Source organism: Gavialis gangeticus, unplaced genomic scaffold (assembly GCF_001723915.1).
Source record: "Gavialis gangeticus isolate Ggan-Ray unplaced genomic scaffold, GavGan_comp1, whole genome shotgun sequence".
NCBI lineage: Eukaryota > Metazoa > Chordata > Crocodylia > Gavialidae > Gavialis > Gavialis gangeticus.
The window spans coordinates 57,666,834-57,682,768 of NW_017728994.1; the positions used below are offsets into that span (position 1 = coordinate 57,666,834).

Below are 15,935 nucleotides of genomic sequence, written 5' to 3' on the forward strand. Positions count from 1 at the left end.
AACCAGCCCAGGAGCAGCTGCCTGGGGCTCAGGGTGCTCCGCAGTGTGCAGGGGCTGCCTGCTCTTTCGTGTCTATGTGCTGCCCCCCAGCCAGTCCTCCATGGAGCAGAGGAACAATGTATCCTGCTGCAAAGCACATGGGCAGGGGCGTGCACAAATTTCTGCGGTTACTTTTGTGCTGCTGCAAATTTATGCCCCTGCTCACGTGAAGGGGGCCTATGTCGCTGAAGGAATTCGCTGAGGTAAGTTTAGAGCCGAGAGCTATCCTCTTTGACAACTCATGGAGGTCTGGTGAGGTTCCAGGTGATTGGAAAAAGTCAAGTATAGTACCCACCTCTTAAGAAAGGGAAGAAGGAAGGTCTGAGGAATTACAGACCTGTCAGCCTGACCTCAGGTACTGTTCAACATTTTCTTTAACAATCTGAATGATGGGATTCAACATGCACTTAGCAAATTTGTGCATGACATCAAATTGCTTGGTCCTGCAGTCACTGTGGAGGGCAGGGCTAGGTTGTTGAATGTCCTGTATAGACAAGAAATATGGCCTGCAGTCGATCAAAAGAGACTCAACAAGAACAAGTGTAAAATCCTGCAGTTGGGATGGAATAAGCTCATGCACAAACACAGAGTGAGGAATGACTGGCCAGACTGCAGTAGCGCAGAGAAGGACCTGGGGGTTACAGTGGACCATAAACTGAATATGAACAAACAGTGTGCTCTTGTTGCAAAAAAGCCAACAGCATCTTAGGTTGTATTTATGGTAGGGTCACTTTCAAATCAAGGGAAATGATTCTTTCATTATACTTAGGCAGACAAGGTTCTTTGGGTGAATTTTTGATATCTTTTATTAGACCAACTTAAATAGTTGGAGAACAAAAGCTTAATTGTTTTCCAACTATTTAAGTTGGTCTAATAAAAGATATCGGATTCACCCAAAGAACCATGTCTGCCTATGTCCTTAGACCAACATGGCTACAACCTACACCCCTTTCACTCTACTTGGCATTTTGAGGCCTCACTTGGAGTACTGTGTCCAGTTTTGGGCTCCATACTTGAAGAAGGATGTGGACAGTTTGGAAAGAGTCCAGCACAGGGCAGTAAAAATGATCAGTGGCCTGGAGAACAAGACTTGTTAGGAAAGGCTGAAGGAACTAGAGCAGTGGTTCCCAAAGTCTGACAGATTGCACACCACCAATTTAAAATGATACAGCCTTAAGTACCACCAGCAAATTCTTGTCATATAAAGTAATTATAATAAATCTGTTAACATGCACCACTGACGGGTTGTCTGGAGACTACTGGTGATGTGCATACCACAGGTTGGGAACTGCTGAACTAGTTATGCAGCCTGGAGAAGACGAGATTGATGAGGGTTTTAATGAACAGTCTTCAAATACCTGAAGGGCGATTTATAGACAAGATGGAGCTGGGTGGCTTCTGTGGCCATAGGGCACAAGACTAGGAAGCATGGCCTTAAGCTGCAACAGAGGAAATTTAAACTGGAAATTAGGAGGCACTTCCTGGTTGAAGTGGTGGTCAAGCATTGGAACAAGTTACTTAGAGAAACTGTGGAATCTCCATCCCTGGAAATGTTCAAAAGCAAGTTGGATAGATAGTTGTCTAGGATGGTTTAGTTGGGAAGGTCCTGCCTTGATTACAGGGCTGGACTAGATGACTTTGTGAGGTCCCCTTCAGTCCTACTTTTCTATGATATTATGATCAGAGCCGGCAAGCATGTGGGAATCGCCTCCTAATTACCTGGTGGTCACCTGTGCCAAGCTGGAAAAATGTAACAGAATGTAAACTTGAAAGATTTTCTTCTTTTTTATTTTATTTATTTATTCATTTTTGGCACATTTGTTTTGAGTTCTGTCACACAAAATAATGCACTCCATCCTTTCAGGTGGTTATAAAAACATACAGCAATTATTGCTTCAATTGATACATTTTCCTCAGTTTTTCTGAAAGCTGTCAATTAACCCTTCTACTCGTTTTGGGAGCTAATTGCCATCTGATATAGCATTCTTAGCAGATGTTTCCTGTGCATTTTTTTTAAAATAATTCAAGAACATTAACACACATAATTGTAATGCTATACTGAAAGAATCATAACTGATTTACCAGCTCTTACCTCTGTTTTATGGCTGGAATAGAAATAATTAACATTAGTATACTTTTCCTCCTGTTTCTGACGTGGGGAAGAATTTTCAAAGATGGATTTTGTGCTCGGCAACTATTTTTTCTGGTTTTCGGAGAGATCTTCTATGGCTGCTGCGTAGGGATGGAATGAGTCTGTTTTCCCCAGTTGCTCATTCTGTAAGCTGCGTTTCAGGAGTCGGGCGAGAATTGTCTTCCCACTGCCCACCTTCACATATAATGTGCCTTTGCCCTTTGTTGTGTTTGTGTTCAAACAAAAATTATTTCTAGAAACCAGCAGCTCTATTTTAGCTGGCATTGCTTTATTAAGTCTTTGACACCAGGGGTGGAGATAGCATATAGTATGAAGCAAGCTTGCTTATGCCTTGTAAAAAGAATTTTTCTCCAGCAGGAGAACAGAAAAATAGTGTTGCTGACACTGAGTGAAAGGATATCATGAAGTCAAGTTGATATTTTGCTACAAAGTTGGGCTTGGAAATTTACACCGGACAGAAATTGCTGTTTTCAGAGTCTACACAGCAGCAAGACACTGGGCTTTTGCTCCTGCAATCCTTCTTCTCTTTCTGCACCATCCATGCTATCATTCTCAAATTGTTTTCCTAAGATTTACATCACTTTTAAAACTCCTGATTTTGGGGAAGGTAGGCATGGTATGGAGAGTTATGTTTTTATGCTTTCAATTTTATGACTCAGGCCAGAGGTATTCAGTGTTAAATGTTTTATAATGGCAGCTTTGCATTATGTTTTTTCATTGTATTTTACTCTGCTGATCACTGTTCATGCAATAACATGCCAGTAGTAGGATGATGAGAAAATTAAAAAGAATAAAATTAAAAACCTTTCAAAAAATCCTGGTCTGTAAGATACGATAGCAGTACTTCATACTGTTAGCAGAATAAATCCAGGGCAGATCCAGCAAATTATAGAAGGCATTTCAGCAAATTAGAGACAGAAGGTCCTACACAACAAGGTTGAATTCACTAGGTGGATACTTAGAGCAGCATCTGTTTGTGTTCCTGATTCCTGAATTGTAGGTAGAGACATAAATTTAGTTTATTCAGAATTGTTGAAACTGTATCTAAAAAGAATTAACTTCAGATTTGCTGGAAAATTGTAGATTTAAAAAAATGTTTAAAAAATCTTGTGTACAGCAAATAGTTTTGTTATAGTGTGTGTGTGTGTGTGTGTGTGTGTGTGGGCTTTCTTCATCTCTTTACTTTCTCTTTTTTCCTTTATTTTATACATTTTTCTTTTTTACAGGATCAATTCCTGTCCTAACAATTGCTCAGGGCATGGGAAATGCACAACCAGTGTCTCCATTCCAAGCCGGGTATATTGTGAATGTGACAAGTATTGGAAAGGTGAAGCCTGTGATATTCCCTATTGTAAAGCTAACTGTGGCAGCCCAGATCATGGCTACTGTGATCTGACAGGCGAGAAGCTGTGTGTATGCAATGATAGCTGGCAAGGTAAGTGTTTGTTTTTAAAAAAGAAGTCAGTGTACTAGAAGAGTCTTAATTTATCTCGTCTTACCTATTCTCCAAATTTAAATCATTATAAAGTTAATGCTTAATTTAAAAAATGTTTCTAAATGAGGTTAGGTATTTTATGTGGAGCAACAATCTCCTCTTGGTATTTTTATGTAGGTTCAGTTACTGATAGTAGTCCTGCAAGAATTCTGAACAGATTGAGTACTGCTAAAGACAGTTTCTCAGCTCCCTCCAGAGCCTAAATTGCTCCTTCTATTAATTTTTTTAATGCTTTTGAAACCTCTGCTATTTCCTTTCTTAGTTTATTGCTTTTTGGCACACTTGTTATCCCACAGAGTAAACATTTACTACTTGGTTTTATGTTATTACCTCTCCAGGATTTTTGCTGTAGTTAACTATTACGTTAAGTAGTTATTTTCTTTGCTTCCTTTTCTCCAGTCATCACAAATCACTTCCTCCTACGTCTTTCATTATTTTTTTCTTTCTCATTTACAGAAGTTTTTTGGATGAAGTATCCAAAAGTAGTGCTTGGGTAGAGTTTTTTCAAAAAAGTTCAAATAATTGGCTGATCTTGTACTTTTGAGGACCTAGGCCATAGTATCTACCTGCTAACAGATTACTTTTTAAAAATTTTAATTCTAAGTTCCAAACAGAATTTAACTGTTAATCTAAAATTCTCTTACCAGTTTTAGCTAGATTAGCTTCTTGCTTATTTAAATTGCCATTCTCCTCTCAAACAAACTATTTAGATTTGCTTCATATGACTTAACAAGTTTGTCACTCTGGGCATCGCAGGTCATCATTGCTTGTTACTTAAGTGACAGAAAGAAAGTACTAATTGTTATCTCGGACTTTATTTAGCTGTTAGAGATAATATACCTAAGAGAGTGTTTGAAGGATTAAATTCCTTTGGTTTGTTGATCAATAGAACTGGAGTAAAAGTTGGCTCCCCTGTAAATGTCTTGAAATTACAATGGCAAAGGAACTTGAGGATTTACTTCAAGAAGTTTTTTTTTTTAGCAATGGCGACATCTTGTGGGTATTGTAGAAGAAGCATCCTGCAGATCAAACCTCCACCTGTAATAGTAAAGAAAAGGGCTCTGAGGAAAGGGGACAAGGTACTTCATTGAAACCACAGTAACTGGCTTAAAAACTTTAAGTCTCATAAGTCTGATTAGGCAAAGGATAGATCTTGTAGAGGATAAATGTCTATATGATTTCCTGAACAAGGACCTCAGTTATGAACATTTGCAAAATCAGCTGCTGCTTATTTAAAACAAAAACAAAAGAGAGAATTGATGCTCTGAAATGCAGTAGTATGTCATCTGGAAATCAAATAAAATACAATCATTAGAACAAAGTAAATATTTGGTTTAGCTTGGTAGAAAAAGTTGATTTCAGCAGAAAGACTGAAGACTTGACACTCTCCTGTAGAGTGGACTGTTTAAAGTGTTTGGGCAATTTAAAAGAGGCTTAAACAGCTCCCTCAGAAAACCCGCTGCCGAACAGGATTTTGGAGCCATCAGAGTGCTGTTGAAAAGGTGATGGTGCCACCTGTAGAAGATTGTTATATGCCAGTGCAATTTAGAACAGACTTGTCTAATTTATAATATGTTTTGTTGGCATCACTAAGAATTGAGGGGGCAGAAAGGTGGCCTAAAGCCACCTGTTCCCTTTCTGTCCTGTACAAGACAAAAGGAAGGACTGAGAATTTGTCTAGGACAGTAATTCTCAGCCAAGGTACCATGGCATCTTGAGGTGCCTTGGGATCCTTTCATGGCTGCCATGGAGTGCCACACAATGTTAGCAACATTAGGTTTACAAACACGAGTCGAGATAAACCCAAAGGCCAGGTACAGACATTACCCTTTTTTGGTATAAGTAATCGAAAACCAGTCTATACCCATAACATAAAACCGGTCTGGCACGGGGCGGAGCGCCGGGGCAGCTGTGATCTCCCTGGCGTCCCTACCGTGCCACCACGGTCTGGGTCCTAAATGCACCCTCCGTCTCGCCCGCCACGTCTTTGATCTTATGATTATCAGTGGGAGGCTGCCTTCCGTCCCCTTGGGCACAGCGCTCTCGTACTGGCCCTACTCTGAACTGGTGCACCCTGCCTTATGGGCTACACGTGCCTCCAACATTCCCTTTAGCACACCCCAAGCCTCACAGATGTGCCGGACGTTCTCTTGTCTGTATGCTTGCCCCTTCCTGGGGTCTCTCAATACGTGCACCCCTTCTCTCTGGGGTCACTCAGTATGCGTGCCTCATCTGTTTGCCCCCTCTCTGGGGCCTTTCCGCAATACTCGCCCCTCCTGGGCTTCTGTTCACACTCTCGCCCTTCTCCGGGCTTCTCAACCGCACACTCTGTCCTCTTCGGGCTCTTCACCGCGCGCCTGGCCCTACTCCGGGCTCCTAGTTCTATCTGCACCCTTCTCTGGGCCTGTCCTGCGCTTCTTGCGCCTGGGGTTCAGCTGGGCCGTAGCCGTGCCTGGCCCCCTGACCCTTCTCGGGGTCCTATGCCCTGGTGGGCAAAATACCGCCCTCACGGGCTGGGGTCTTAACACCCCACACGCAGTGCCACACCGGCGCCCAACAGCCGTGCCTCCCAGGCACTGCTTGCTGTGCCCGTACAGGGCACCCAGGAACCCCCAGACTACTGGGGAGCTCCCGTGAGGCCTCCTCACACCCCTACAGCCTCACCCGGTCCTCCGGTATAATAATAACAAACTAGCAACATAAAGCCCTGAGCCAACCGGCTACAACACAAAAGAAGCCGCTGGGCTGTAACCTAAACTGCGCGCCACCTAGGCGCTCCCTCACCTCTCTGCCAGGGTTCTCTTCACCCCCTCTCATCATTATACGGACACTGGAGCGCTCTGGCTGCTCTGCTTAACTCCAGACCGCTGGGCTGGGCTGGGCTGGGCTCGGCTTTGCTTTGCAGCAGCAGAGCTCCTGCTCCTCGGGCTGCCAGAGGGGAACTGACTGTGACCTCCGCCTGTCTGATTATAAAGGCCAGGCCCTGCCCCTCTTCCGGTCAGCTGACCCAATCTGTTGCCTCAGCAACTGCCAGTGGGGCTGCCCTGTTGACTGACAGCTCCGCCCGTATTACGCTTGCTAGTAGCGAGCAACCTAGTGCTCAGCTACACACCTTCCCTTCCCGGGGTGGGGCCTCCTTAGGAGCGGGGCACGGAAGAGCCCCGCGACACGGTCTATACCCATAACCGAACAGAAATTCAGCATGTGCAGACTGGTTTAAAAATGGCAGAATCTGGTCTAAGATTTGCAGACTTCCTGCCACCCCCTCCCAGGTGAATACGTATTCTGTTGCTACTGGTCTAAACTACATCTCTTACAAAAAAAACTACGTAACTTAGATCAATTCCACCTGGGCTTTTTGAACGTCTGTACCTAGCCAAGGATTTTAGCTAGAAATCCGTAATTGTGGTCTTTGAGTTCTTTTCAACAGAAAAATTGGTTTATTTTTCTGTAGTAAAATAAAGTATAAAAAAACCCCCTAAGAGCTGGAATTTTCTCAGTGGTGCCTTGAGTCTAAAAAGGTTGAGAACCCCTGGTCTAGCACAATGGGGTGTTGTATTGCATGAACTGACTTGAAGGTGTTCGATCCCCAGTAATATACTTTAATGGGCAACACGATAGTTTGGGGCACTTGTCTATATATATTTATAGACGTATATTTTATATCTAAAATATAAACGTGTTTGATATCACAGATTGCATCTCAGATTGCAAATTCCATTTGAAGGTGTTTGACTTCTCTGCACTTTTTTGCCATTTATGGGGAGAGAAACCAAGGAAATACTGAGAAATTCTTGAACCTGGCCCTTAACAAAAAATTAGGATTGTTAAATTTGATAATTTTTTTTCCTTCACTTGGGGTACCATTGGATAATGAGATGGCTGTCACCCTGAGAAAAATGGCTTTGGAAGGCTGAACTCTGGGATGGAGGGAGAAGAACTTAGCAATGGATCACCTGATCAGTGAATGTGATCATCTCCCAAAATGAACAGAAGGCTGAGAGAGGGTCATTCTTGCTGAGACAGGAAGCCTTGTGTTCCCACAGAATGAGGCAGGAGAGAGGAACAAAAGAGTATGCTTTTTCAGAATCAGGGTGTTTTTTAAAATATGAAACCCATTGGGGAGACAGAGGAAAACTGGTTGTAGAGGAAAGAGGAGAAATTTTGGGTGCTGACAAATGTACTGCTCTCTGGTCTAACTCGGCGTTTCACAGAAGCATCATGAGTTAGGCTGACCCTCGCGACCCAGCAGATGTTTTTTGTTGGATCAGGAGGGTGAGTGATAGAGCTCCACTTTGTAGCTGATGTTTAGTTCTAGGAGCCATTAAAAAAAATCTGGTTCAGCTTTTCACTTGTCCCTGAAGAGGTGAAGTAGAAATCCAAAGTAGCTACAAAGTTGAACCTTTATGAAACTGTGCCTAAACTCCTGGTTCTGGGAGCGTAGGACAATTCTAGGGGCATAAGGAGGTCCCATATCAGGGAAGGGTAAAATAAGGAGAGCCCCATACTCGGGTAGTATGCCTGAGAGGCAGTGTTGCTTCTAAGCTGTGTGGCTGCGCCTGGCAGTGCGGCATGAGTGCACCTGCGCAGGTCCGCACGCCGCACAGCTTAGAGGCAACGCTGCTGAGAGGCCAAAAAAGGGCCTGTAGCTGGAGTCCCCTTCAAGCAAGATGAGATTTAAGAACATATTGATGCAATTTTTTGGTCTCCAAACAGCACTCCTGTAAATGTTGAGCTGGGGGAGCTCTACTGTGTGACAAATATGCTTGCATTCTTATGAATGAGATTTTTTTGGACAAAAAAGTGTATTGTATTTAATACATTTACTTTTGGACACCCCGAGACAAGTTGAAAAAAAATAAAGCAGCTCCATAACGGTAAACATGCTAATGACTTTTTGAGCTATATTTAATTGAATAATAACGTTATTTTTCAGCACAATATTTAGAATTGTCTAAGAGACGGAACTATTTATCATGTACTGTTAGAAAATATTAATACGTTAACAATGAAATATATCAATGTTGTCCTTTGCTTTCAGTACTAGAAACCAATCTTTATAAAATGTTTTCTCGGTATGATACTAATTATGGTAATCGCATGTTCAATTATGTAACTGTAGTAGTAAGAGAGAACTTGTTGCCACAGGTTTCTTGTTGTTTCTATAGCGAACAATGAGTGTTCAAAATATTTAACTTTTGATTTATCCCTCTTATGTAAAAATAGGGTCTGAATAAAATTTTTAAATGGCATAATATCTTTCAAATTTGCCTATCATGCCTGCTTGGTAATTTAGGAGTTTATTCACTGAGAAAACCCAACAGTCTACAGGTTTCACAAGCAAGATCAGGCTAAAAAGTTTGTGCATGTTTGTTTTACTTCACCTATCCTTCTTAGATATGGGGGTAGATTCTGAGATTCTTGCTCCCCTTGAGCAGTATTTTATTCACTGAGTACATTCACTGAAACGGTGGTCAAAGTTTGTGAAGTCTATTTAAAGAGTAGAAGCCTATTTAAAGAGAGGTGGGTAGTGGAGTCCCCCAGGGCTTGGTCCTGGGGCCTGCGCTGTTCAATTTCTTCATCAACGATCTGGATGATGGGGTGGAAAGTAACCTGTTTAAATTTGCTGATGACACCAAAATTTGGGGGGAGGTGAGCACGCTAGCAGGGAGGGAGAGATTGCAGAGGGATCTGGATAGGTTACAGGGGTGGGCTAACAGGAACAGGATGCGTTTTAATACGGACAAGTGCAGGGTGCTGCACTTGGGCAGTAGGAACCAGCAGCACACTTACACAATGGGGAACTCCCTACTCGAGAGCACGGAGGCAGAAAGAGATCTTGGAGTCATTATTGACTCCAAGATGAACATGGGCCGACAATGCGAGGTCATGGTTGGCAGGGCTAACCGGACCTTGTCGTGCATCCACAGGTGCATCTCGAGTAGAGCCAAGGAGGTGATCCTCCCCCTCTACGCGACGCTGGTCAGGCCACAGCTGGAGTATTGTGTCCAGTTCTGTGCGCCCCATTTCAAGAGGGATGTGGACAACATGGAGAGGGTCCAGAGGAGGGCCACCCGCATGATCCGGGGACAACAGGGCAGACCCTACAGTGAGAGACTGCGGGACCTGAACCTATTCAGCCTCCACAAGAGAAGGCTGAGGGGGGACCTGGTGACCGTCTATAAACTCACTAGGGGGGACCAGAAGGGTTTGGGGGAGACACTGTTTCCCCTAGCACCCCCTGGCATAACAAGGAGTAATGGGCACAAGTTGATGGAGAGGAGGTATAGATTGGACATCCGCAAAAACTACTTCACAGTTAGGGCGGCTAGGAGCTGGAACCAACTTCCAAGGGAAGTGGTGCTGGCCCCTACCCTGGGGGTCTTTAAGAAGAGGCTGGATGCCTCCCTGGCTGGACTCATTTGAGTCCCATTTCTCTTTTTGGGGTTTTTTGTTGTTCTCCTGCCCTGGCGGGGGGTCGGGCTAGAAGATCTACTAGGTCCCTTCCGACCCTTAATCTATGAATCTATGAGTAGGTTGTTACTTACATGGTAAGAATTAGGCTTGTGTGAAGCGGAAAGTATTCGCTTTGGATTTGGCTATTTGGAGGGACAGTGATTCAATTTGGTGATTTGAATCATTGTCCTGATTTGATTCAGCTGAATCTGAAGATATTCAGTGCCAAATCTTTATTTGACCATAGACTATACAGGCAGGCAGTGCCGGCGGGAGCGGCCAGATGAGCCCCGGCTTGAGCCAGCAGCCCTAGGAGAAGCCATGGCTCACCTGGCTGCTCCCCCAGCCGCACCCCAGCTGGGGAGAGGCAGGTAGAGCTGGCAGCCCTGGGAAAAGCCATGGGAGCTGGGGGGATTGAATCAGGAGCTGGAAGGAATGATTGGGGGCTGGGGTAATGAACAGGGGCTTTCCCCCAGCTCCTGGTTCAATCCCCTATAGCTGCTCCCAGGGCTGCTGGCTCAAGCTGCGGCTTGTCCAGCTGCTCTCCTGGCTGCCCTCCCCTGCCGGGGCAAGGCAGGCAGTGCTGGCAGCCTTGGGGGAATGATTGGGAGCTGGGGGACTGAACTGGGAGCTGAGGGGAAGCCCCTATTCGTTCCCCCAGCTCCTGGTTTAATTCCCCAGCTCCCGGTTTGATTCCCAAGTTCAATCCCCCTGCTCCCCGGTCATTCGCTGCAGACCCCATGGCTTCTCCCAGAGCTGCCTCATCCCAGTTGGGGGAGCAGCTAGACAAGCCACGGCTTCTGCCGGGGCTCATACGGCTGCTCCCCCAGCTGCTCCCGCTGGCACTGCCTGTATGGTCTATGGCTGAATCTCTCTGAATCAATTCAGGGCTTCCAGTTTGATTCGGAGAGATTAATGGGTCTCTCAGTTCCATTCAGATTTGGAGAATCGGCTGCCAAATTGGGCCGAATCTCCAAATCGGATTCGGAGATTCGGCGACCGAATTGGGCCAAATCTCCTCCAAATTGAATTGGTTACCAAAGCTTTGCACAGCCCTAATAAAAAATGTTAGTTGTATTATCAACTTCTAGTCAGCAATCCCAATTAATTACCATCTGTGCTACTTTAAGAGGTTGCAAGTCAGAAATCTTGTCTGGCTTTTTTATTTTTCTACATACTGGTATGTGTGGGAGGAGGGGGCACACAGTCTGTATGTGTATATCTAAAAACCGTGTATTAAGACGTAGCATACATACTGAAAAACTGCAAAGCCTGTTGAATGAACTTTAATAATTTTCATGAGACTCCAAATTGTTTAGTTTTTCCACCGATTTTTTTTCAGTTAGTGCAGTAGCTCTACTGGGGGCTTGTCCTTACTCTTTTTCTATTTCATAAGACTTTTTTTTGGTCCAAGTGTGGTCAGTGTACTTCTAGTTTTGCTTATCTCTGTTGCGTAGAATATAGCATGATCTGACTCGGTGGTTGTTGAATGGTTCTGTAGGCAGTGCTGCTTAGCCAGCTGCCAATCATGGTGTAAATGCACCCTTTTGAATCAAATGACCTGGTGGAAATTTGAAGATGATGCAAAGTTGGGTGGTGGTGTCAGCAAAGAGGAGGGTCAGAAATCATAACGTGGCTTTAAAGGCAATTATACAATCCATATGGTAAATTATTTATAGTTCTGGTCATCAGTGGTCAGAAAAAATGAATTCAGACTAGAACCAGGTACAGAGGGGAACCATGAGGCTTAGGAAGGGTGTGACAGGTTGACTAAGAAACCCTGCCACAGGAACACCAAGGAGGAGGCAAAAAAGATAAATTTACCCCGGGAAATAGGAGAAGCTGCAGCAAGCTGGACCCAGGCAAATGCCATACTCTGGCTGATCAAAGTCTGCTGAGGCAAACTCGAATGCTGGGGTTCGAAGCCCGGAGGGAGAAAACAGCACGGCAAAAGAAAAGACCATGCCGGAGAGCCAGAGAGGGAACACCTGGTTCAGATGGACAGTGAATAGGAGACTGCTACAGCAGGCTCAGCTGGAAAGAGGAGGATTTAAGGGACGCCAAGGAGGTGTCCAGGGTCGGAAGAGAACAAAAAGACATCGAAGAGCAGGAGATGGAGAACAGATGGGATGAGAAGACCTAAGGGAAAACTTCTTGACTTACCTGGTGAGAGTTGGTGAAGAACTTGATCCGTCGGGGAGAGCTGACCAACCAGTGAATCCGGTACTGGGGGGTGCAGAGAACCGCTCTGGAGACCTGGGGATGGAAGGAGGCATGGATGGAATTACTCCCCGGGAGGGTGGGCGAAAAAGAGAGTTGGTCCCAGTCCCAGGAGGGACCGAAAGAGAAATAGCTGCCTTGGGACCGGTGCAGGGAAGAATGGGCCAAGCAGCCAATGACTTGGGCGAGGGTCCTTCGAGCGAGAGTAGGAATGTCGACCTCAGAGGCATGTAACAATGCCCAGAACATCGGGTGTGGTGAGGGCAGGGGATGGGGATGGTGGAGCCCTGCGAAGATGCTGTCAGCATCTTGAGCTTAGGACCAATATCTGTTGTCTCCCACGAGTGTCTAGACAGATCTCCCATAACATCAAAGGCGTGGCAGGAAGTTTTTCCACTGACGAGGCACTACTGTTCCAATCGGGAGACCATGTGGCTCCGAGTGGTGCGACATCAACCTCTTACAAAGGGGAAAAGATGAACCTGACTTACAGGAGGACTGCATCCAGGTAAGTGCGGCTGTGCAGTACGTAGTGCTGTAGACCTGTCTGTGGCACCACATGCTGCACATTCGGGCGTTTTCCACTCTGCTACCTTGCAGTGCAGGGTTTTTTTGTTTTGTTTCATTTTGTTTTTTTTTTTTGATCCCTGGAGATCCAAGGGTCAAAAAAACCCATGCAGGGAAAAAAAGTGGGGCAGCACACGTGGGGACTGTGTACGCTGCCCAAAACTGGAGCCTGGCAGGCCAGAGCCATGCTGTGGCTGCTGGCCAGGCTCCAAGGTCCAGAAGTGACATGGCTGCAGCTTTCCTAGCTCCCAGGACCCTAGGTGAGGCTGCTGGGGTAAGCAACTGTGCTGGTCCCAGCTTCTACCCCATCCAGGGTAACCTGCTGCATCGTGCCAGAGGGTGCGTGGCATGGGAGTTCCCTGGGAACAACTAGCAATGGCACCAGGTATACCATTGCTAGTTGTCTCCTGGGGAACCAAACGTGTGTGCTCATCTGGATGTGGCCAAGGAGACTAAAAGAGACTGGCTTGTTTAGAATACCAAGGCAGAGAGGTGATGTGACTTATCTCTAGAAATGTACCTGGAGGTTTGTACAAGAGAGGGAGAAGAGCAAAGGATCACCACTGGGTAAATGTGCAGGCAAAGTTTTCTCTAAATATCAGAGAAGTGAAGCTGTGGAGGAGTCTTTGGATAGGGGTACTGTAGGCCAGAATCATAACTAGTGTTTTAGGATGGAGCTTGATAAGTTGATGAACAGGATTACATAATGATTTTTCCTGTGACTGCAGGGACTGGTTTTGGTGATCTTTGAGAGGTTCTTCCCAGTCCTATTCCTGAAGGTGCTGTGGGTAAGCAGGGGTACGTAAAGCTAGGTGCTGAATGGACTAATGCCTATGTGGCCTTATTTCAGAAGATGCCCAGCTCTTGGGGGACTGCCTATAGAGTATGCTGCATGTGGATGGTCAGAGTAGTATATCGCATAACATTTTTGTTTTGTAAGGCCAAATAGAGAGGGGGGTGGAAAGCTGCCTCTTCTGAGCTAACAGTGGCATCATTGCATCTATTATAGTCTATTTATCAAAATCATGCTTCTCTTTTAACTCATCACTGACTGCTTCAGCTGTCTTCAGCATCTGCAGAAGCGTGTGGCCTTTATTTTTCTGAGGCAGATCCATTCATTCTTTTTCCTTATCAACAGCAGCTGCATGGCTTGCAGACTGTTGCCCTCTGAGTTCCTCATGATTATACCAACAGTACATTCATACCATCCATCAAAATAATTTCAGGCTTATGGAAAATCCAACCCATAAGTATTTTCTCCCATTGTCAATTGATATAGATTAACATTTTAAGTTAAGTTCCCAAACCAATATTTATACCTTTTGATGTACAGTTTTCAGAAGAACTTTATCATTTTACAAATCCTGGGGAAGCCAGTAGGATTAGCAGATATATTTTGAAAATCAGGCGATTGTTGAAGTTGTTGGATTTACAGCCTTTCTACAAGTCATTTTTTACCTTAGTTTTTGAAAGCAACATTTACATTACCATAATTCATACAGAATTTGTAGAAAAAAAGTTGTCCCAAAAGTGTAGATGGATTTGTCAGAGGCAATTGCTTTATTTGGAATATTATTTTTAGTTGTATATTCAGATGTAATGCAAAGTGTTTAAAGAAATCTTCCATAGGAGTGGTTAGGGTATTGAGTAAAAATACAGTAAAATTTAAGTATATTGATTAAAAGTATACCCTCTGAAAACTTAGGGTGCTGACATGTGACATTTTGTCATGTAATCAGTCACTGAAAGCATTTTACAGCCATGCTCTTATTGAAGAGCATGGCTGCAGAGTGCTTTTTAAAAGGGCCCGATCCCACAAGAATCTGAACCCTCATTACATTGCATTACTGAAATGCTCCAAAGGTCAGCTTCATGCCCTACTGTGCCTTGGCTTTACCTGCTTCACAGGGCGTACCAGTTCTTATCAGAGGTGGTTTTGTCAGCTAGAAGAATCATGCACCTGTCTGGTCACATGTTCAGAAATAATTGATCCTCTTTCCCTTGGAATACGGTGAAATACTCTGAAATCACACTTATCCTTTGACAATATAATAAATCTTTTTGTTAGTTTTTATTACTTAAAAATGAGCAAATGTAAGAAATCAATAACCATATGTTGAGATAGTCAGAGCTGTAAAAAGAAATACCATTTTATGCTGCATCTTAAACCTAAGAATGGAGCTTCGACTCAGCTCAACAGGTTAGAAAGCGACTGCTGCCTCTGACCTTCCTGTCAGAGCTCCCTGCATGGTCTTTCAGCCTGTTTCACTCAATTTACTGGCTGAGGGCCTGAAGTCCTTCCCTTTACCCAAACTAAAGACAAACGCTTGCTCCCATGGCAAGGCTTAAGTATAGATACTTATCTGGCCATTTACATACATTATCCATTGGATTCTTAGGGAGCCCGTACTATGCAGATAGCTTTCTGTCCTCCAGGGCTGTAGTTGTTTACCAGACCAAATGTATTTCCTGCTCCAGTTATTACCAGGAACAGATTTGTATTCTTTCAGATATAAAGATTGCTAATCCAGATCCTAAAGTTACTCTCTCATTTAATTTGCCCACTGTAAAAAATGTCCTTCCCTAATAACTTGAATAGCCTGGTGTTGTTCCTGCTACAGATGTCTTTTTTTAGAAAATACAGTTATTATTGTCTAGAAAGCCTGGCTTAAGTGCCTCAGACCAGGTCTTCAAGGGTCTGTTTGATTGGCCATTAAATGTACTGATGTCAGATGCTAATTTTGAGCAATTGCTTCTCTTCAGTGTGAATTGAGGAAGGACATTTAAATTAATCATTGCTCTGCTAAATGGTCTTGGCAAAAACATGATCAAATAACACAATTCCTACAGACCTAATAATGATGATGCTAAATACAGCTTTATGCTACCTATATATAGAGACTACATGTGGCATATAAGTAAAGCTTACGAAGTCATACATGACATTCCACAAACACTTCAAAGTATTGTAGGTTTGTGATGGTATTTGAAAGTGGGAGAGACTCA

General features: G+C 44.2%; 1 protein-coding gene across 4 annotated transcripts in view; it reads left to right on the forward strand.

Annotated features, from left to right (window-relative positions):
• Window positions 1-15,935, forward strand: part of ATRNL1 (attractin like 1) — a 1,264,546-nt gene that overhangs the window by 146,104 nt on the left and 1,102,507 nt on the right. For all 4 annotated transcript variants that reach the window (XM_019502887.1, XM_019502885.1, XM_019502884.1 and 1 more), the window contains exon 5: window positions 3,418-3,626. In XM_019502887.1, the coding sequence (XP_019358432.1) occupies window positions 3,418-3,626 (209 nt within the window). The remainder of the gene's footprint in view (window positions 1-3,417; window positions 3,627-15,935) is intronic.